This window comes from Rousettus aegyptiacus, unplaced genomic scaffold, assembly GCF_014176215.1.
Source record: "Rousettus aegyptiacus isolate mRouAeg1 unplaced genomic scaffold, mRouAeg1.p scaffold_m13_p_7, whole genome shotgun sequence".
Lineage (NCBI taxonomy): Eukaryota > Metazoa > Chordata > Mammalia > Chiroptera > Pteropodidae > Rousettus > Rousettus aegyptiacus.
Window position 1 is genome coordinate 28,943,717 of NW_023416310.1, and position 20,818 is coordinate 28,964,534.

Here is a 20,818-nt window from a genome sequence, read left to right on the forward strand (position 1 = left end):
TCACATCCTGCACATGGATGTGGTCTTTCTCTCTGCCTCCCAGTGGCCATCTGTGATGGCTTACACTGGTCAGTTAGTCCATGCCCTACTCCCAGCTGGCATAGCAAGCCAACCCAGAACTCACCCATGGAAGGAGCATCTATGAAATCCCTCACTTCTCAGCCCAGTGAATCCAGCCCCCTCCTCCAAAACTACCACCAGTGGAGTGACTCAAGGTTCAACCAGCCAAGGGCCTTCTCCCACCCTGGGACTCCGGCAGGAACAGATGGGACACATATAAAGTCTTGCCAAAGTGAAAATCTTGCATTTTTTTCTGCTCTCTGTACAGTAACTGGGGAGGAGGTCTGTTTCATGTTGACACCCAGGGCCCGAGGAAAGGAGAGGGGAGAGGGAAAGTTGGTGAGGGAACAAGAAGCGGCAGTAGAGGTTGGTGTGGCGAGCAGTGGCGGCTCCAGGATCTCTACAGACGCTCAGAGCAGGCGCGAAAGTGGGAGAAGTGGGGGGCTTCCACTTGTATTTACCAAGCCTGTTCTTGCAAGGTTGTGGAACTATGAACTGTTTACACCAAAAAAGTGAGAAGGGATGCTGGAGAGTATGACGAAACTAACCCCCCCACCACCATGGGGCTACCCCTTGGTGCCACTATTCGTTGGAAAAAAAATGGCAAGGGAACAAAGAAAAGAGGTGAAGAAATTGAAGGGAAAGTTGAGGGTGGGGCAGCGAAAAAGGGGAGAGAACCAAGGGGAGCCCAGAACAAGAGCAGCGGAAGTCTTGGTCTCCAAGTCTCAAGGGCTTTTCTTGAGGAGGGGTCGGTGCAGACGCTAGGAGAAGCGGGTGGGAAGGAGATCTAGGAAAGAGATTTTGGGGAAAGTGGTCGCACTCCCCCGGGGGGGAGGCGGGAAAGGGCTAGAGGACACTGAGGGGAGAATGTGTGGGAAAGAAAAGAGAGAGGTGGAGGGAGGGAGAGAGGGAGAAAAGGAGATAAAAACGCTGTCGGTGGAAAGAGAAGGAGGGGCTTTCTAAATCATTTGTATGAGGCAGCTGAGGCCCGGGGCGGGGGGGGGGGCATGAGAAATAGGAGAGAAGCAGCAGGCCTCTGGTACATGTGTTCACAAGTCCTTTTATAGAGGAAAACTGAGGCGCACAGAGATTCGGTCATGGATCTGGCAAGTGTAGGAGCGCGGGCGGCCCCTGGATCTGCCCAGCGCCTGGAAGAGGGTTCTCCCCATTTGGCCGCACTGCCAGGCCAGTCACCGCTGGGTGAGCGCCAGAGATGGGCCCTTCAGGCCACCTCCCGCGCGGAAATCCAGTTATGAGAGAGAAGCGGCAGGAGGAGGGGGACGGGCGGAGAGGAGGGGGTGAGACCAAAGTGGGCAGTGGGGCGTTAGAAGAGAAGGGGAGCGCCCAGAGACGCGGACCCGGCCGCCGAACAGCAGCAAGGGCGGCGCGTGAAACGCTCGGAGAGGAAACGCACGCGGGGCGCGCCGCTCACCTATGGTCGATACCACGGTGCCCACGAAGTAGAAGGCGCCGGGGAAGTCCCAGCGCGGGCGCAGCGCGTCGGCTCGGACGCCGGCTGCCAGCGCGGCCTCGTAGTGCCGGAGGAAGGCGCGCAGCTCCGGCTCCGCCACGCCGTGCGCCGCGCTGAAGTTGCGCAGCGTGGCGCCCCAGCGCGCCCGCGCCTCCGCCTCGCCCGGGCTCTCCAGCGCGGAAAAGACTGTGGCGCCCGCCACCAGGTAGAGGCCGATGAGCGCCGCCAGCAGCACGAAGCGGCCCGTGTCCTCGTTAAGGTGCGAGCGGCGGCAGCAGCAGCAGCAGCAGGAGGGGCGCGGCAGGCGGCGGCGGCAGCGGCGGGGCGGGGGCCGGGGGCTGCGGGAGGACATGGTCCGGAGCTCAGCCCCGGGGCCGGGGCGGCGCTCGTGGCCCGGGCCGCGACATCCCCCCCGCGGGAGCAGGAGCGTGAGGATGGTGGCCAGTGGTCTGGGGCCGCCGCGGAGCCCCTCGCCGCCTCCCCAGAGCACGGACGGCGGGGCGCCTCCGCCTCCTCCTTGGCGCTCAGGCCGCACACGGGTCCCGCGGCCCTTCCAGCGCCCGTGCTGAGGCGCTTCTCTCCCCGCCCCGACGCCTCGCCGGCTCCCGTGGCTCCTCACCAGCCACCCGAGGGCGCGGGGGTCTGATGCTAGGCCCCTGCCTCCCTGTGGCTGGCGTCCGCGGGGCCCCGGGCCTCATACTCCTCTCCAGACAGGCCGCGGACTGCGGGCGGGGCGGGCTGTGGAGCCCGGGCGCCTAGGACTGGGACGCGGCAGCAGGGCACGAAGAGAGCCACGGGGGGCATCCCATGAGGCGTTCCCGGCTCGGCGGCTCCCAGGCGCGGGCTGCACCCGCAGTCCAGCTCCCGGCCCAGGGCCTGAGCTAGCGGCGTCGGCTTAGGAGCCTCAGAACCGAGCTGCGTCCGGGGAAGCGCTCCCTTTCCAGCTCCAGCCGGAGAGCCGCCCGGCACAGAGAGGCGGAGTCACCCGCGCCCGGGGCGGGGTGTTAGGGTGTGGGGGGGGGGGGAGTAAGGAAGGGGTGGGGAGATGGGCTGCTGCGACGCCTCCCGGTCGTTCTGGCGGCACTAAAGCGGGACACCAAAGCAGGTGTCCGGACTGCGGTGCTAGCTAACGCCCCGCCTGGGAACCCCATTTGGCCCCTCTCTGCACTTCGGTTCCAGAATCCCTCCCTTATCTACAAGCTGCCTCCAAACTTTGTTCAACTTAATGGTGCCCGATGTCTCAGGGGCTGGGGGCCGCATGGCACGAGTCCCCCCGACACCGGGTTTCTCCAGTTCGAACTTCAAGTTCCCTCTTGCCCGCTTCTTCTTCCTAAATCCATCCACAGCTCCAGGTCTCGGAGGGTTCCTTTGAGGGAAATGAGCCCGCTTAGGAAGAAGTGGGGGTGGGATCATTCGGCTCCGGGCGACTGGGGAATGAGGGCGTCTCCTCCCCCTCTCGACTGAGCGGGCTGCCGGCGTCAGCACCGCGGACAGCGCATCTGTGCCGCAGCCGCGGGGCGGGTGACTCCAGGGCTGCGGGGGCCCCGCGGCGCAGAGCGAGGCTGGTCGCCCTGCTGCGCAGTGCTCCCCAAAACGGTATCTTTCTACCTCTTGTGTGTCCCCCCCAATCGGAGGCCGGTGCGGTCACTGAAGCTGCGCACTGACAAGGCGAGGATGCTGCAGAATAGAGACAGGGGAGGAGTCAAGCGCAAGTAGGGGGCCCAGGTGCCACCACAGAAGGAAGCGTCCAGGCCCACCCTGCTGCTTGGACTTCCTCTTGCCACCCTGGCTCCCTGACACCTCCAGCGCGGGTTTGGAGAGCCTGGGTAAGAAGCTGGCTGCGATAGGGTGGGCAGAGGAGGCATAGGGGGAGCTCACTGGCTGGCTCCCACCTCCCCCTCAGGCCGACGGAGTTAGGGGGAACGCTGTCGGGCACTGAAGGAAATTATTGCCCTCTCTGCCCTTCCACCACCGGAAAACACAAAGGGTGCTCTGCACTCTCGCGGGAGCTTTGCTGCCGTGGGTCGCAGGCTGGCTTTGCCTGGGCCACAAAGTTCTGTGGTGAGGAATACCCTTGGTGCAGATGGAGAACTGCCCTCTTTGGGCAGCGAGCCCTTTCTCTGCCTCTTCCCCTTTTACAAGAAAGGGGAAATCTGATGAGATGATGATGAGATGACACAGATGACAGAAAATCAAAAAGTAATAATGGCGACTGTGCTTCGAGAACTTAGGTGGGTGAACTATGGCAAAATGCACACCCACTCCCCCCCACCCCAATACGTGGCTATTTGGCCTCCACCATAGAAAACACTCAAGCTAAGGTAGACCCAAAGTGCTGGCAGCAGTGCCAGTTCCCTGAGGGTCAGGATGCTCAAAGTGGTGCCTAAAAGAGCCTCTACCACTCAGTGAGCATTTCGTGGCCTGGAAACCAGGGCCCTCTGACCCCTTGCCCCAAGTGGAGTCTGGGGGCGGGGGGGGGGGGGGAGTGGTGCAGAGAACTATAGGAGAGCTCAAAAGCATCTGACTCAAGATGCCGATTTTCCCAAACCAGGGCACATTGGAGTCTTGAATCACCCTAGAAATGCTTCTTCAGTTTGTAGGTAGAGCCAAGTGCACTCCCCTCTGTGTTAGGGAGGGGACAAATGGAGAAAAAACGCCACCACCACCATAGCCAGAACCAGGCTTCCTGGCACTGGGTGGCATGTGGCAGTGATCTTAGAAAGGGGCAGGGGATCCTCTGTGTGAGGGGGAGAACATCTCATTGACCAAAAAAGCAGAGCAACCCTCCTCCTTTATCAGAGCATGGTGGGAGCCTTATACAAACACAAATTATTGCCATTGCAAACTATTGTTACTATTGGCAAAATGCACTTCAACCTCTCTCTCTCTTTCTCTCCAAGACTTTGCCTCCCCTGGGCTCTGCACTGGTGTCACCCCAGCCTGTTCTCCTGTCCCTACAATACCCCCATCTGTACAGCTCCTGCAGGCAAGAAGGATAGCCTAGCCATGGACCTCTGGGGCTTGATTCCACTTGACTGGTCAGCTCTGACAGAAGCCCTGAGAAGTGTCATTTCAGGAGTTGGCTCTGGAGTCTCCAGATGCAGCTGAAAGGCGCTACCAGACCTCTCAGTGGTTTTCTTTGCCTAGACTCTCAGGGCAGGGACAGAGTGCTTCACTGCAGTGTTCCGTGCCTCTGGATCAGCTCCTTGCCCAGTTGGCAGAGGGCCTACTTTGTTCTCCAACTTGTTATTTTAGCTTGATTAGCAGCAAACCCCTGGCATTAATCTCCACTCTGAATGACCTAATCAATTTATATAATAGCAAAATGATGAGTTCCCTGAACATAGGCACAGGTCCTTTGGGGAACCAACTCTATGATGAATGCCACTTTTGCCCACTGAATCGACATTTAAGTCACTGACTTCCAGCTGGCTCTCCTCAAAGCCTTTACCTTAGCCATGAATTGTTATACAGCCTCCTGAGGATGGAGGCTTGCTCTCTCAAATATGTCCCTACTTAGGCCCATCCTGCCTGCACCTGCCTGTCATTGTTGTGATCATGACCATTTAATCTGATTATGACTAATGTCCCTAAAACACAGTCTCCGATGGTTCCCCTAAAGCTGTAAAAATTTAGTCTTTAACCCTTTGAGGGTGTGATTCCCAACAAATCATTCCAGGTTCACCTTCTACTGCCTCTTACTTATCCTCCAGTTACATCATACTCAGCCCAATCACCAGCCCTTTGCTTGTCTTATGGCTCTTGCTAGAGTGCCACTTTATATTTCCTTCTCTCTAGTTCTTCAAATATATAACTCAATTCAGGTTAGGCCTTTTTTTCCAGTAAACTACTCCTTTGTATGATATTTTGACTCAATCACTTTGATGCCATCGTTTCAACTCGAAGATCATTTGATTCTGTCATGCTCTTGAGAAATTCAGACAAGATACTCAAGCAGGTACAGCCTTTCTCTGTCTTTCTTGTTTTCTGTCTTTCTGTCTTTTTGTCATTTATAAAAGACCACAATAACAGGAATGTTAGCCAGAAAAATTAGGTAAGGTCAAATGCAATCAACTGGCAATTCAAAGTAAGTGAAAATATACATCACACAGGAACTTATACATGGATATTCATGGCAGCATTATTCATAATAGCAAAAAGTGGAAACAATATCCACCAGCTGATGAATGGATAAGTACAATGTGATATGGTTATACAATGAAATATTCAGCAATAAAAAGGAATGAAGTGCTGATACATGCTAAAACATGAGTGAATCTTGAAAGCATTATACTAAGTGATAGAAGCCAGTTGCATAAGATAATGTATGATTTTGTTTGTATGAGTTGTCCAGAGTAAGCAAATCCACGAAGACAGAAGTAATTAAGTGGTTGCTAAGGGCTGGGGGATTGAGGAGGAACAGGGTAACTGTAACAGGTATGAAGTTTCTTTTGAGGGTGATAAAAATTTTCTAAAATTGATTGTGGTGATGATTGCACAGCTCTGTAAATATGCAAAAAAGTATCAAATTGTACATACTAAATAGATGAATTTATGGTATATGAATTATATCTCAGTAGAACTGTTAAAAAACACATACAAATGCAACTAATTAAGCCAGTCTTTTTTTTTTTAAAGAATTTATCCCAAAGAAAATTATTTCTTTATAATAAAGATAGAAATAATTTAGCTTTGCTAAAAAGAAAATTGATTATGAAATTAAAGACATTTGCTCCAGAAAATACTTTCTCTTAAAATTTAATCTGTGTTGACAAAATTTTGATGTAAAATTATGCATTCCAGGTAGCAAATTCAAAATGTCTTGGGTGCTTCCAAATCTCTTTGATCTTCCTGATCTAAGAATTCCACTAATAGTCATTGAAAATTAGTTGTGTAACAAGATATAATATCATACATAAATAAAATATATATATTCTGAAGAAGCTGATTATCTCTATTAAGTGAAGGGTCACTTAAGCTGCCTTCTTAGTTATACAAATTCAGAAATCCTCCTTTTCTCATTATCCTGAAATTTGGGTTTCATAAGACCTTTTACGTCTTGTGTGATATGAGAAATTTCCTCATACCATGTTTTCTAGAGCTCGTGGCCAAGGAAGAGTGAACCAGTTTCACCCAAGGCCTTCTGGATTGGAAGGAAAGATATCTAATCTGTCTTCCTTAAATTTGAGGTCAATGAGTGGTGTTAAGGAAAGGTAGAGGTCAATGTTTAAATACAGCCCAAGAAGTTGAACAAAGGTCCCTTGGGATGAAATTAATCTGCTGAAGAGAAGTCTGACTAGAAGCTAGACTCAGACAAGTATCTAGATGCTTTGGTGGCATGGAATGTAACCGATGCTGGATGGCTCATAGGCCCATCTTCCTGGCATTGTGTGGGATTTGAAGACAAGAATTGAACCTGGACTTATGACCTGAGATGAGGGCAGCAGCCTTGATGCCTAAAATGGCACTTTATGGTAAAATGCATCTGAACAGTGATAGATAAATGATGCCTCAGACAATCCAAAGGTGCTTACTATTTTCTTTCCAATTGGCATTTGGAGGAGAGGGTTCCTTTTGGACTGAATGCTCCTCTATTTTCTTACTTATTTCCTATCTAGATGTTCTATCCATTATTAAAAGTGGGTATGGAAGTCCCCAACTATTATTGTAAAACTGTCTATTTTACTCTTCAGCTCTCAGTGTTTGTGACTCTGTTGTTTAGTGCATATATTTTTATAATTGTTATAGCTTCTTGATGGATTTATACTTTTTCAATATATAATATCCTTTTTTTGTCTTGTTACAATTTTTTACCAAAAGTCTATTTTTTCTGATGTTAGTATAACTACTCTAACTCTCCTTTAGTTACTGTTTCCATCCTCTCACTTTTAATCTATTTTTTGTCTTAGGATCTTAAGTGAGTCTCTTGCAGACAACATATAGTAGGATCATTACACTCTGTCTTGCAACTGAACTTGCTAAGAATTCCTATGACTATTCATCTACCTCCTGGTATATTTCCCAATAAATCAATGAATAGATATTTACTGAGAACTTACTAGGTACAAAACAGTGTACTATGAAGTGTGTGTGTGTGTGTGTGTGTGTGTGTGTGTGTGTGTATGTGATGAGCTCTGCCTTTCCTTCAAGAGCCTAAAGTCTGGTTGAAGAGACAAGACACACATATACAAAGCAGTGAGGACTATGACATAGCACATATAGTTAGGAGCTGATTATGGTAGGTCAGAGAAAGGTACCTGTGGTGAGAGCTATAGGAGTCAGAAGAAGCTTTGGGTAGAAGGCAAGATGTGGACTGCTTCTGAAGGCTAGATAGAGTTCAACTGGTTTGGAAGAGAGGGCACATCCCAGCCAGGAGAATTGACCTGGGTGCAAGTGTGGAAGCATGTTATGTCCAAGTAACTGTGGCAAGCAGTGAGTGGATATAGGTGCAAGGAGAAGGAAGAGTCTCTGTCTATTATAATCCATGACCTCATTGGCTGGCCTCTTAGCCTCTCAATACAACTTTAGTGCATGCAATAACTGACTCCATGAAGCCCACAGGTTACTGTTTTTCTTCTAAAGAGAGAGTCAGATATCTCATATAGGTGGACTTAGGCTTAATGAAGCCAACTTTATGGCAAACTTTCAGTTTCCCCATGTGTACCACTGCATTGGAGGGGTGGTGGGATCAGCTGTGTCTGCAAAGAAAAAGACAGATAAATGAGGCTCTAGTATTAAAACCTCCTGGGGTTCCAGTTTCCACATCTATTTTTTCAAAGATACACTATGTTATCTTTATGCGATGTCAGAGGATTAACAAAGCCACTGATGTCTGTCTGTTTACAAGGAGCTTGGAAATGAAGCCCAGAATCCTATGGCGAGGCGTGGCCATGAGACCACTGGGGACCACTTCATGCCTCCCAATTCTCTTGTCTAGAAAGCTGTGGGTTGCTTGTCTAAATGTCTTCATGAGCCCTCTATTCCAGCACCAAATCACTCTTTGTTAAGAAGTGATTTTTAAATGTCTTCTTTTAATTATTTTTTATTTTCTTTTTAATTATTTCAACTTTCTTATTTTAAAATCTGATCCATATTTTTTGTTCTATAATTAAGGCCATACATGTCTCAATTTTGTACCAAATGAATTTTGATATAAATTTTTAAGGAGTATATAAGTAATGTATAATTAACTTAGAATAACTGGAAAATTCAAAAGAGCAAAAAAGAAAACAGAAATTGCCCAAAATTCCATCTCATTAACAAAATTACTGTTATCAATCATTTTAATAGGATCTCTTGCTTCCTTGGCTGGCTTTATCTGTCTATCAATCCATCCATCCTGTCTTTCTATCCACACATTTAATTTTATTAAAATTATGGAATACTTTACATACTACTTTAAACTTACTTTTTAATTTAATATTATAGGTTGTTCAAAAATATTTCAAATATTTCAATTCAAATGTATTCGTCAAGGACATACTATGTGCCAAGAACTATTCCAGGTACCTGGGATTGATTAATGAACATGGAGGTTCCGTTACTTTCACATATATAGAGAGAGTATTATTTGCTGGCGCAGTACCTTCCCAAATGAAGTTTTAGCTGAATTTCACATTGCAGGTATTTCTGAATTTTTTAGGTTCCTTTTCTTTCGTCTACCCTATATTTTTTCCATCATTCTTCCCTTCCCCATTAAAATGTCAGTAGATATTTGTGTTTGGCTTCTCAGTGAGATTGCTAGCTCCCACCCAAATTCATTCTCTGCCTCTATTTCAGCAGCAGAATAGCTATTTTACTTGGGGTGTCACTGTGCCCAGTTAAAAGAATACATTTTCCAGCTTTTTTTTATAGTTAAGGTGAGACTGTATGTTTAAGTTCTAGTGAAATATTATGTAAAACTTCCAGGAAGGCTGTGCAGGAGGCTAATTCCACAGGAAGGAGTGCCCTTTGCCCTTCCATCATTTCCCAGTTGCTCTTCCTCAGTCGTGCCTACTAGAATGTGGGTGTGATAGGTGGGGCTCCCGCTGCCATTTTGAATTACAGGGTGACTTTGAGGATAAAAGCCACATTGTGGAGGAGCAAGATGATGAAATGGGCTTGCATAACAGAGGAAAGACTATCTCTAGTCTTCTTTTATGAGAAAGAATGAACCTTTTTATACATTTAATTCACCATTGCCCATTCTCCTTCACTAATATTCCTAATATTTGGAAGTTCTGCCTTGAAATCAGTTTGAGATTAGACCTTCAAATGTTGTGAGGCAATTAAAAGCATAACTCATTCATCTGTTTCAATTTTCTCCATCCATCCCTCAATCTTCCCTCTTCTCTTAGGTTTCTTGTACCCTATGGTCTGATTATGGTTGACTTTCCAGTGTGGTCTTCCCTCCCACCCCCACCCCCACTTGATTCTTTCATGTTCTTCAATTGGAAGAGTTTAAATGTCAGCAACTTTTCTAATTTAAAAGCACTAGGTTACCAGAACCAAAAGCAGAAACAAAGCAGCGGAGGAGGGCACAGGGAGAAAGATGGGTTGAGTATGCCATAGCTAATTGTTCAAATGAGAGATCTAAGAATATTGAACTGATCTTTAGAGATTAGAGCATTTGTTTTAGCTAGGCAGCTCTAAGAAAGAGGGTGGAGCCCAAGAGGAGAGAGGAATGGAAGGCAGCGCTGGAGATCAGGCAGTTTTGGAAGCAATTGTTCTCAACCAAACCATTCTTCATATTATTAACTGGCTTGTGGGTTGCAAAACACATGCAAAGACAACAGATTTGTTAATTACACATCATTAAAAATCCCATGCCGAAGATAGATCACAGTTAACTGTCTCCCTTGCTAATAGCCCAGAAATGAGCTTCAATGTGTAGAGTGATTGGAGGCAGAACGTGGAAGTAGGGGTGATATCCAGAGGGGTAGGATTAATAGAAGTTGGTGTGGGGATGGGGTGGGGAACAGAATCTTTAGGACCTCTTTCTGGGTATTACATAAGTCAATAGGGCTTCTGGGGAAAGCAGTGTTCCTTTTGGAGAGAAGGTCTTCTCTATAGATGAACATGTGTGCGTGGTTGGCCTACGCTTATTCCTTCCCCTGTTCCTCTGTCCCTCCATCTCTTTTTTCCTCTCTCCCTTTTTTTCCTCCTTCCTTCCTCCCTCTTTCCTTCCTTCATTTCTCCCTCCCTCCTTTCCTTCCTTTCTTCCACCTATGCCACAAATATTTCCAAACTTCTGCTCTGTGCCAGGCAATATGCTATTAAGGGTTCTGACTCATTAAAAATTGCCTTTATTTTAGGATGGAGCAAGAAGGAGGATGGAATGCATTGAGGGCAGTTGGAATCACAGAAAAGGAAGCTCTTTTCCAGAGAGGCAGGCAGAGCCACTTATATCTCCAGTGCACCTGCAATCTCCAAACGCCCAGTGAACTGGCTGGACTTGAAATGAATTTCTAGCTCTGCGTGGTCCTGGTATCTCCAGCATTCGAGTTCCCGGGGGCTTTTGCTGAATATACAATGTCTAAGGCCCCAGCCCAGAACTGCAGAATCCCAATATCTTGGCATTTGGCCTGGGAATTTGCAGGCTCAGCAGACTTCCCAGGTGAGTGTCCTGTACCCTGGCATTTGTGGAAGTTGGGTTTGGGCCCTTGGATCAATTTGAATGGGCTTCACAGTGTTAGAGTCTGAAAAAATACTTAGCCATAATTCCTGTGTCATGAGGAAAGGAAAAAGAATTGCAAAGTGAGGTCTAGGGCCAGTTTTACCACTCACTTACTACGTGGCTTCGGCTATTTGCCCTCAGCCCTCCCTTCATGACATCTATGGGTTATAGTTCAAGCCAGATGTACCAATAAACATCCCCTTCCTTGTTACAGTATTCAATGGTTTCTAGGTATCCTAGATGCTCAGCTCAGAGGCAGAGAGGTGATATCATTAAAAATCTTCCTTATGAGTGACTCGTAGGAGACACCTCTTCAGAGTTTGAAGAAAATTCCATTTCTATCCCAGACTCTTCTGTCTTATTATCAGGGAAGTTCCCGAAGGCCTAAGAACCCAGACTTCGGCTTTCCCAGGAGCACAGCCATGAACACATGTCCGTATTACCTCCTGGGCCCCTGAGGAGGTCGGTCTAAAGCCCCAGGGAGGGAGTCTATCTTCTCAGTGGTAGAAAGCAGCCCCTCTGTTCATCATTTAGTAAATCAGATCCTTGTAGGAGAATGATTGAGATTTTTCAGGCAGAGAGATGAGGGGAAATAAAAAGGGAGAAAAGAGAGACCAGCTTTGGAAAGATTTGCCAGAAAGTTCCAGTCTCTCCCATATTGCTAAGGAGGGAGGGAAGTGCTGAATAAATGCACTCTTGTAGGTTGATTACAGTCTAGGAAATGTTTTCTCATTATATGAGCCCTCATTATGTTATATGTAAAAAGCATAATATACTGTAACCTGAGAGTAATACGCCAACGAAGCACTGCTGGATTTGCCTTGGGACCTTGCGGCTGGCCTTGGCATTTCTTGGAAGCAGATTTTATCAGGAGAAAAGCCCAGGCAGGAGTGTGGGGAGGACCCCATGAAAATGCCAAGATTCCAGTGGCTTTCTCCTTTTCCCACTGCCCTGGACAGAAACTATATCTCAAAGGGCCCCAGGTTCGTAGGAAAGATCCTTGCTTCTTTTTCATTTGCTCATTTCTTTTTCCCACAACTATTATGGGGAACCAACTGCATACCAGGTAAGGTACTAGGTGCGGATTCAAGAGTCAAAATGGACCGTTCCTGCCTTCACAGAACTTTAGGCCACTGGAGAATCAAAAATTATACAAGTAAATGAAACACGAACATGTGACAATAGCTATGAGGGAGAACTGTATGGTTCCATGAAAATTCACATAGGGAGAGTTGATCAAGGCAGGGCCGAGATGTGCAGGCGTTGACCAGGAAGAGGGTAAGAAAGTGCCAGAGAGCAACCATGCAAAGATAACAGAATGTGCAAAGGCCTCTCGGCAGGAGGGAAGAATGGAAGAAGGCCACTGTGGAGGCACCTGAGGCCAGGCGGAGGCCTGACCCTTTAGGACTTTAAAAGACCTATAAGAATGAATGCCTAAGAAAAAGGGGGAGCCATTGTCATATTCTAAGCAGAGGGTGCTGGATTCATTGGCTGTGTCTGATTCTCCCAAAGTCTCATTGCAAGTCAGGAGGAATGTGGTCCAGAGTAGGAGTCCCCAACCCCTAGACTGCAGACCGGTACTGTTCCATGATCTGGTAGAAACCAGGCCTCACAGCAGGAGGTGAGTAGTGGGAAAGCAAGAGAAACTTCATTTGTATTCACAGCCGCTCCCCAGCACTAGCATCACTGCCTCAGCTCCACCTCAGATCATCAGGCATTAGATTCTCATAGGTCCCTGGTGCCAAAAAGGTTGGGGACTGCTGGTCCAGAGTCTCGATTCTACCCTCTCACCTGATACATCTAGGCAGACACCCAACTCCTGTCTATTCCACCTTAGAAATTGCTCTCAAATAGATCATCCTTCTACCTGAGCCCACTGCCACAGTGGAAGTAGCAGCCTTCCCTCTCCGGGATGTTGCAGTCCTCCTGGAGAATCTTCCCTCTGCAATCTACCTTCAATGGTGGCTTCATTCCTAAAACACACACCTGGCCTCTCCCTGGCCTCTCCTACCTAGGGGAGCAATCCCAGTCTCTTTAAGGCAGCCCTCAAGATTTTTCTCTTTCTGACCTAATCTACCTACTACCTCATCTCCTTATTCCCCAGTGTACCCCCACCTCCCTATATACCAGATCCTATAGCCCCAAGGAACTTCTCAGCCTTCCCTAAACATACATATCACATTGTTTTGCTGTTCCCTCTCCCTGGAATGCTTTTTCTTCCTTACTGGAAACTTCATTTCCTTTGTCAACATAGCAACAGACTTGTCACCTCCTCTGCCAAACACCATCAACTCCCCAGGCAGGAAAATTCTGCTGCTAGAGGTCCTATTCCTGGCTATGGAGGGACAAACCTCTCTTGAGGGCAAACACTCATGATGAATGCTCAAGAAATGAAAGTACACATATTATATAATTCCATTTATATGATATGTCCAGAATAGGCAAATCCATAGGAGATAGAAGATAGATTCGTGGTTGCCAGGGGATAGGGGACGGATGGAATTGGGAGATATGAGTTTCCTTTTTGGGGTAATAGAAATGTTCTGGAACTAGATAATGGTGATGGTTTCACAATGTTGTGAATATATTAAAAACATTGAATTACATACTTTAAAATGGTTAAAATGGTGAATTTCATGTTATATAAATTTTATCTCAACAAAAAATTTTATAAAAGAAATGATATAAAGATACATAAATAAAATACCTTTTCTTATGTTCTAATTTTCTTTCATCTCAAATCCATTCCCCATTCCCTATCTACTACCCCATTGGCAACCATTTTAATTTAAATGAAAGAATTTATCTAATCACAGACCACAAATGAATTATAATAAAATACCAGTTAGTAGTGTTTGATCATTGGGGTTTACTTTTTTCCTGCTCATGTAGAAACTCTGAAGGAGAAGAAGCTACTTAGCCTCGGTGTATGTCATCTTCAATACATCTATCCTCTGCCTTGTGAAAGACCATTTGGACTAAAATCAGTGAGAAAAGTCATCATTAGGATTGTTTCTAGTTAGACTGACTAAAAGAACTTTTTAAAACCTTTCATACAGATGGGCTTATTGGTTCATCATGAGTATCCTTTTGATGGAGAGGAGCATCCTTTTGATGGAGAGAGAGCACACATGCCCTGCACAGCTAGTGAGTACCCTGGGTGGGGGTCGGGGCCTGAGCTGAGCTCTTTTGGCCTGTTGCTCATGTCTGCTGGTGAGGGAGAGAGAATGTGCTAAACATTTTTCTACTCGTGACTCTACTATTTGCTACTTGGATTGCACTTGTTACTATTGAGTAAAGCGCAGCATCCCTAGAGACACCAGAAAACACTTGAAGGTACAAGCATTGAAGACAGCCTTGTGGCTACGTCAGCAGACAATGACAAAGATGAGTACCGACTAAGGAGGTTGCTTATGTTGACGCCACTTCAAACAACTGACTCAATTTCTCATCTTTAGCCCCAAGAGACATATGAGGCATGCCATTAAAATGTGGAAAGTACAGCAATTCCCTTCACCCCTAGATGTGACAAACATCCTTGTGATGAGAGAAACTTAAAATGTGATTTGCAAAAATGGACTGGGGAATCTGTTAATCTATGAAAACTTTTGTAAATATTTCCCCATGAATTATTAAAGAAATTGCCACTCAAATTATGAAAGTGGATTTCGACCAAATTGTAGACAAATTATGTAATTTGTTATAAGCTAACATTTTCTTGGCACGTACTATGTTGTAAACACTATTATAAATACTTAGGTAGATTGATGCATTTAGTCTTCACAACAACTTGATAAGGTAGGTATTACTATTTCCTCTATTTTATAGATGAGGAAATTGAGGCACAGAGAGGTTTGGTAATTTGCCCACAATTATACAACTAGCAAATGGCAGAGCTGATATTTGAACCCAGGCAGCCTGGCTCCAGAGTCTAGCCAACAAATGGGGACCATGGGGCTGTAATTAGTGGGATGGGCAATCAGTGCCAACATGAGATTTTGGCTGAAACATTGGAGGTAGAGGACATAGCACACAGAAGTAAATCTGCATTTAACAGGATCTCACAGGGGGTTAATTTGTGGTTATAGAAGTCTTTCTGTTATGCAGTTTGCTTTTTTCCCCTGGAGAGGGAACAGTTTGCATGGGTTATTTTGATATGTTTGTGAACTCGCCAGATGAGCCAGGTTAAGGGTTGGGAGCTGGTGAGGAACCGAGTGAAGCTTAGTGGGCTTAGCAGAGTAAAGGAGGTAGAGTCAGCCTCCTTGTTCAGCTTCCATCCCTACCCCTATCCTACAGAACACTCTCCAAGACTATATTCTTCATCTCCTTCCTATCCTTTCCTCCAGCACACTAGATTCCTCCAACATTTCAGAAAGATTGCGAATTACCTCCCTTATCCTTTAGAGAGAAGTGTCCTGTTTCTTAGGCAAAGAGCCAGACAGAGGTGGTTAATTAAATTTTCAAGCAAGTAGGCAGTGGCTTCCTTGGTTCCCTGACATGGGGGAGTAAGGACTAATTCATTAAAAAGAGCATTGTAGAGACTCAGCAGACTTTGACTGTAAGTTGGATGCCTGCCTGACTTGGACCTGGAGGGAGCCTGGTACCCACATTCTCCCTGCTCTAGCCCTGCTCCTACCTCCTTACTTCCTGAGAAGCTCAGCTACTGCAGATGGACACTGGAGCTCCTGCCCTTTACCTACTGTCGATATTGGCAAGGGGATGAGGGGTGAGGTGGGGGCAGGGGAACGACTAACTAATCCTCAGGTGGTTCCTCACCTTGAAATCCCAAGCTCTGTGAAAACACTCATTAGGACTGCAGCCCCTGAGGATTGTGTGCCATGTGGTTTCCCGCTGCCCTGGGAGACACTCCAACTATCATCTCTAAAGCCGTCTGCATCTCCCCAACAGATGTGCTCTTTCCCATAGAAGGTGGCCCAGGGCAGATGCATAGTGTCTACAAAAAGGACTGACTCTTGATTGATTAGTTGACTGTGGATAGCAGTGTCAGGAGTGGGTGTGTGTGTAAGAGATCCCTGCCCCCAGCATTATCCTTATCCCTCTGGCCCCCAGGCACTCTGCCAGGCACAGAGCAGGACAGATACAGAGAAGGTGATATTCTTTGTGTATGTTGGGACAGGAGATTGGGGAGGTGTCCATCCATCAACCCAGCAGGCTCCTCTCTCGTCCTTCCCTGCTCTCTCTGTCCCTCAGGTCAGGAATATGGAGTGGCCAGGACCAGATGGATCCGTACTTAAGAGGAAAGAGCAGAGCCCATCTAACCTTTCTTCCCATTAACCAGGGAGTCAGAAGTCTCTGCCCAGTGGAGAATTCTCCAGTCATGCCAGTCGGGAACCTGTGTTGCCCTTTTGCCCAGGCGAAATAGACAGCTGGCTACGTGGTATGAATTAAGAGTTAGAAAAGGCTCCAGGGCCACCCTCAATATATTTCTCTTTTGTGCCTGATAGCCCATCATTAGCAGTTCTCACCTTTGAGTTTTAATAATTTAAAAGGGGAGAGTGTTGCACTGGAAGACCCCTCTCTTCTGCATTGTATTTCTCCTATGAGAGAAGGGCCCTAGGGTGGCACAAATCTCCCCTTCCCCCAGGTCTGGAGCAGGCTCAGGGCGGAGGTCGCTCAGTTGGGGCAGATGTGTAGAAAAACAGTGTTCTTGACTTCCTTCTTTTGCTGCGAGCATCACAGCAGTGCACCAAGGAGCGGACAGGCAGGGCACAGTGGTAGGTTTGCTGTGAGTGGCTGCTGTGAGTGAATTTTAATTCAATTCAGTCTGGCTGGCTTACTGAATCAATGTTGGGAAAACACAGCACTCTCCTGGGAGGAGAGGTGTTTGGTATAAATAGAAGGTATTATCACTGCGAAGCAATTGGGGGATGTCACGTCGCTCCGTAGATCTCAAGGCAGCAGTGAGAATCGTGAGCAGGGCTGTGAGCAACTTGCTGTCATTTGCTTGTCCCAACAGAAAGAGACCTTCCTCCATTCAGAGCTCCCCATCAGTGTGACCTGAGCAAACCCAGCGCCCTCTCTGAGCCCTTAGCCCCTTCTCTGCTGGGCACATCGAGCCACCTCCGTGATCAGGGAGCACTTGGTAGGATCCTAACCCTGCCAGTAAACTGACAGCAATAAGAAATTACCCACTCTCCACTCAAACTCTGAGCAAGAGCTGTGCCTTCCCCTGGCATGCCACCGTGTTCTTTATTTTAGATTTATTTCAAATGTTATTGAGATATAATCTACACACCATACAACTCACCCATCGAAGTGTATGATTCAGTGTTTCTTAGCATATTCACAGACACATACAACCACCACAATTTTGAAACATTTCATCACCACAAAAAGGAATACTGTACCTTTTAGCTTTCACCCCCACCCTGCCATCTCCCTGTCAGTACCCCCAGACCTAAGCAACAACTTCATTTCTGTCTGTATAGATTCACCTAATCTGAACATTTTGTATAAATGGAATTGTATAACATGTGGCCTAATGTTTTCAAGGTTCATCCACGTCGTAATATGTATCAGTGCTTCATTCTTTTTTATGGCCAAGTAAAATTCTATTATGGGATATACCACCTTGTGTTTATAAATTCATCACTTGATGGACGTTTAGGTTGTTTCTAGCTTTTGGCTATTATGAACAATTTTTTTATGTGGATATGTGTTTTCATTCCTCTTGAGAATATACCTGGGAGTGGAATTGCTGGGTCCTGTGTTAACTCTATGTTTAATTGTTTAAGAAACCCCACCTCGTTCTTAACAATTATCAGAAAATTACTATTAGTTGGGGGCCTGCTAGACATTAATTCCACAAATACTTTTTTTCCCCTTTCTGTGTTGCAAGCACTGTCCCGGAAGCTGCGGAAACAGCACTAGGAATAGAGGTCAGTCAGCCACTTAGCACTGCCACTGCAGGGACTTTGCCTTTTAAGCTGAATGAACTTGGAAGTTTGTTTTTCCCCAAAAAAGATTTATTAAAGTATAATTTACAGACAAACTGCACACATATGAAGTGTATAATTTCATAAGTTATAAGGTGTTTATATGTGGGAAACTATCCGCATAAGATAGCGAATGTCTCCCTAAAAGTTTCCTTGTGCTTCTTTGTAATTCTTCCCCCCTATCCTCTCCCTCCCCACTACCCCAGGCAATCACTGGTTAAACTACAAATAAGTCACATGAAGTGTGCTCTCTTTAGCGTGGCTTATTTCACTTAGTGTAATTATTTTAGGTTTATCTATATTCTTGCTTGTACTAATAGTTTATTCCTTTTTTATTGTTGGAGTTGTATGGATTTTTCATTGTATGGATGTATGACAATTTGTTTATCCATCCCCCCAGCTGATAAACATTTAGGGTATTTCCAGTTTGGAGTTATTATAAATAAGGCTTCTATAAATATTTATGCACAAGTCTTGGAATGGGCATATACTTTAGTGTCTCTAGAGTAAATACCTAGGAGTGGAATGGCTGGATCATATGGTAGAAGTATGTTTTACTGACAAGAAACTAACATACTACTTTCCGAAGTGATGGTATCATTTATACTCTCAATGTATGAGAGCTCCAGTCACTCCACATCCCTTCCAACACGTGGTATGATCAGTCTCTAATTTTACCTATTCTAATAGGTGTGTAAGGATATCTCATTGTTATTTTAATTTGCATTTCTCAGTGTCTAGCGATGTTGAGCATTTTTTCGTGCATTTGCCATCTGTATTATTTTTTTTTCATTATTATTTTTTTAGGTGAGGCAACCCTTGGTTGACCTCACAGATTGCAAGGACCTTGTCAACTTACAATCTCTTATTTTTTATTTTTTACACCTACAGCACCTGGTCTTCCTAGGTGGTCTCCTATCCAAGTACTAACCAGGCCTGACCCTACTTAGCTTCCACGATCAGATGAGATTGGGCTTGTTCAGGGTGGCATGGCCGTAGACCTGTATCTTCTTTGGAGAAGTGTCTGTTCAAGTCTTTGGCCATTTTTTAAAAAAATGTTTTGCTTGTTTTCTTACTGTTGAGTTTTGAGAATTCATTATATATACTAGATACAAGGCCTTGATCAGGTATATGATTTGTGCATATTTTCTCTCAATCTTTAGCTTATCTTTTTGTTCTTTTAAGTGTCTTTCAAAAAGAGGAAAATTTTAATTTTGATTAAGTCCAATTCATCAATCTCTTTCTTCTTTGGGTCATGTTTTTGGTGTCATATCTAAGAAAACTTTGCTAACCCAAGGCACACAGCTTTTCTTCTGTTTTCTTTTACAGGCTTTATAGTTTTAGACTTTATATTTAAGTCTGATTCTTTCTGAGTTAGTTTTTGTATATGGTGAGAGGTATGGATTGATGTTTACTCTTTTGCGCCGTTTGTTAAAAACACTATTCTTTCTCCTCTGCATTACCTTTGTACCTTTGTTGAAAATCATTTGTCCATATACATTTGGGTTTATTTCTGGACTTCCTATTCTGTGTCATTGATCTATTTGTCTATCTTTATGCCAATATCTCAGATTTCTAATAAACTTGAAGTCAGGAAGTGTTCCTCTCGCTCTGTTCTTTCTCAGAGTTGTTTTGGTTATTCCATGTAAATTTTAGAATCAGCTTGTCAATTTCTACAAAAGAGCCTCCTGAGATTTTGATTGGGATTTATTTCACTGACTCTATGGAACAATTTGGGGAGAATTGATACCTTAACAGTACTGAATCTTATGAGTCATGAACACAGCATATCCCTACATTTGTTTAGATCTCCGGTTGCTCTCTGAAATGTTTTGTAGTTCTCAACGTCCAGGTCCCTGCAGGGTATCTGTGCTCTCATGTATCTTAACATGGAATGGTCACCTACTAGGTGAGTTCCAGGCCTGTAGCATCAGTTGTTCTGCTGACTGATAGAGCAAGGTCCTCATGAGACTACTTGCTGAGAATATGGAGGTGGTTGTTAACAGGTGGTATAAGCCAGTGCCCTGCCAGAAAGTACCCTGTGGTTGCCACTTAGGGATTGATGAGCATCTTGGCTGTCATCCTGCAGACCTGCAAGATCAACTCAGGTTCCTTGGACCTTCTCTCCCAGCCCAAGCCTGACACCCAAATCCACAGAAGCAGTGTTGAGCCTGCCTTGCAGAAAGCCAACTCTTCCTTGCACTTAGCTTTGTGAACATCCTTCCTAACATGGACTCATCATCTCAGGTCTGCATATGTCCACTGAATCATTTTCTTGGACATTACTCTAAGTTTTTCCAGGAAAACACCCACAGATGATAAATAGCCAGATTAGTGGTGTTGATGCCAAAAGCCAAGAAGTAGTGGTGTCAGGGTGAGTCTGGAGCCCAGAAGAACTTCTGTAGATTCTTCCACTGGGTATTTCTAAGACTAGTCAGTTCCCTTCCCCCAGAGCTCACCAACTCGTGCTGCTTTAAGGCCATAGATGCCAGGCTGGCCTCCTTGCCTCTAGAATATCAACTGAAAACAATTTCTACATGGGATAGGCTAGATTTATCCGTATACATCACTATATTCATCAAATTGGTCTGCTCAAGAACCATCTGTAACTCCCCAGTGCTCTTAGGATAAAGTCTAAACTCCTCTGCCTGGCAGTCAAGGAAGCCCCATGTGTTC

The 20,818-nt window shown here is 45.7% G+C and overlaps 1 protein-coding gene, 1 long non-coding RNA gene and 1 pseudogene across 3 annotated transcripts in view; 1 reads left to right on the forward strand and 2 right to left on the reverse strand.

Annotated features, from left to right (window-relative positions):
• The window catches only part of KCNK12 (potassium two pore domain channel subfamily K member 12), a 47,767-nt gene extending 45,862 nt beyond the window's left edge, over positions 1-1,905 (reverse strand). The window contains exon 1 of the mRNA XM_016142180.2: positions 1,493-1,905. Coding sequence (XP_015997666.1) covers positions 1,493-1,883 — 391 coding nt within the window. The 5' untranslated portion in view covers positions 1,884-1,905. The remainder of the gene's footprint in view (positions 1-1,492) is intronic.
• LOC107509553 lies at positions 1,692-15,870 on the forward strand. Of its 2 annotated transcripts, none has more exons than XR_001596551.2 (3): positions 1,692-1,790; positions 10,825-11,126; positions 14,246-15,870. It is a non-coding gene; the product is annotated as an uncharacterized LOC107509553 (long non-coding RNA). The 2 variants fall into 2 exon arrangements; XR_001596552.2 differs by lacking the exon at positions 1,692-1,790 and adding an exon at positions 2,597-3,357.
• A 3,154-nt stretch (positions 15,871-19,024) lies between these two features.
• LOC118606065 lies at positions 19,025-19,143 on the reverse strand (annotated as a pseudogene).
• Between the last annotated feature and the right edge of the window lie 1,675 nt (positions 19,144-20,818).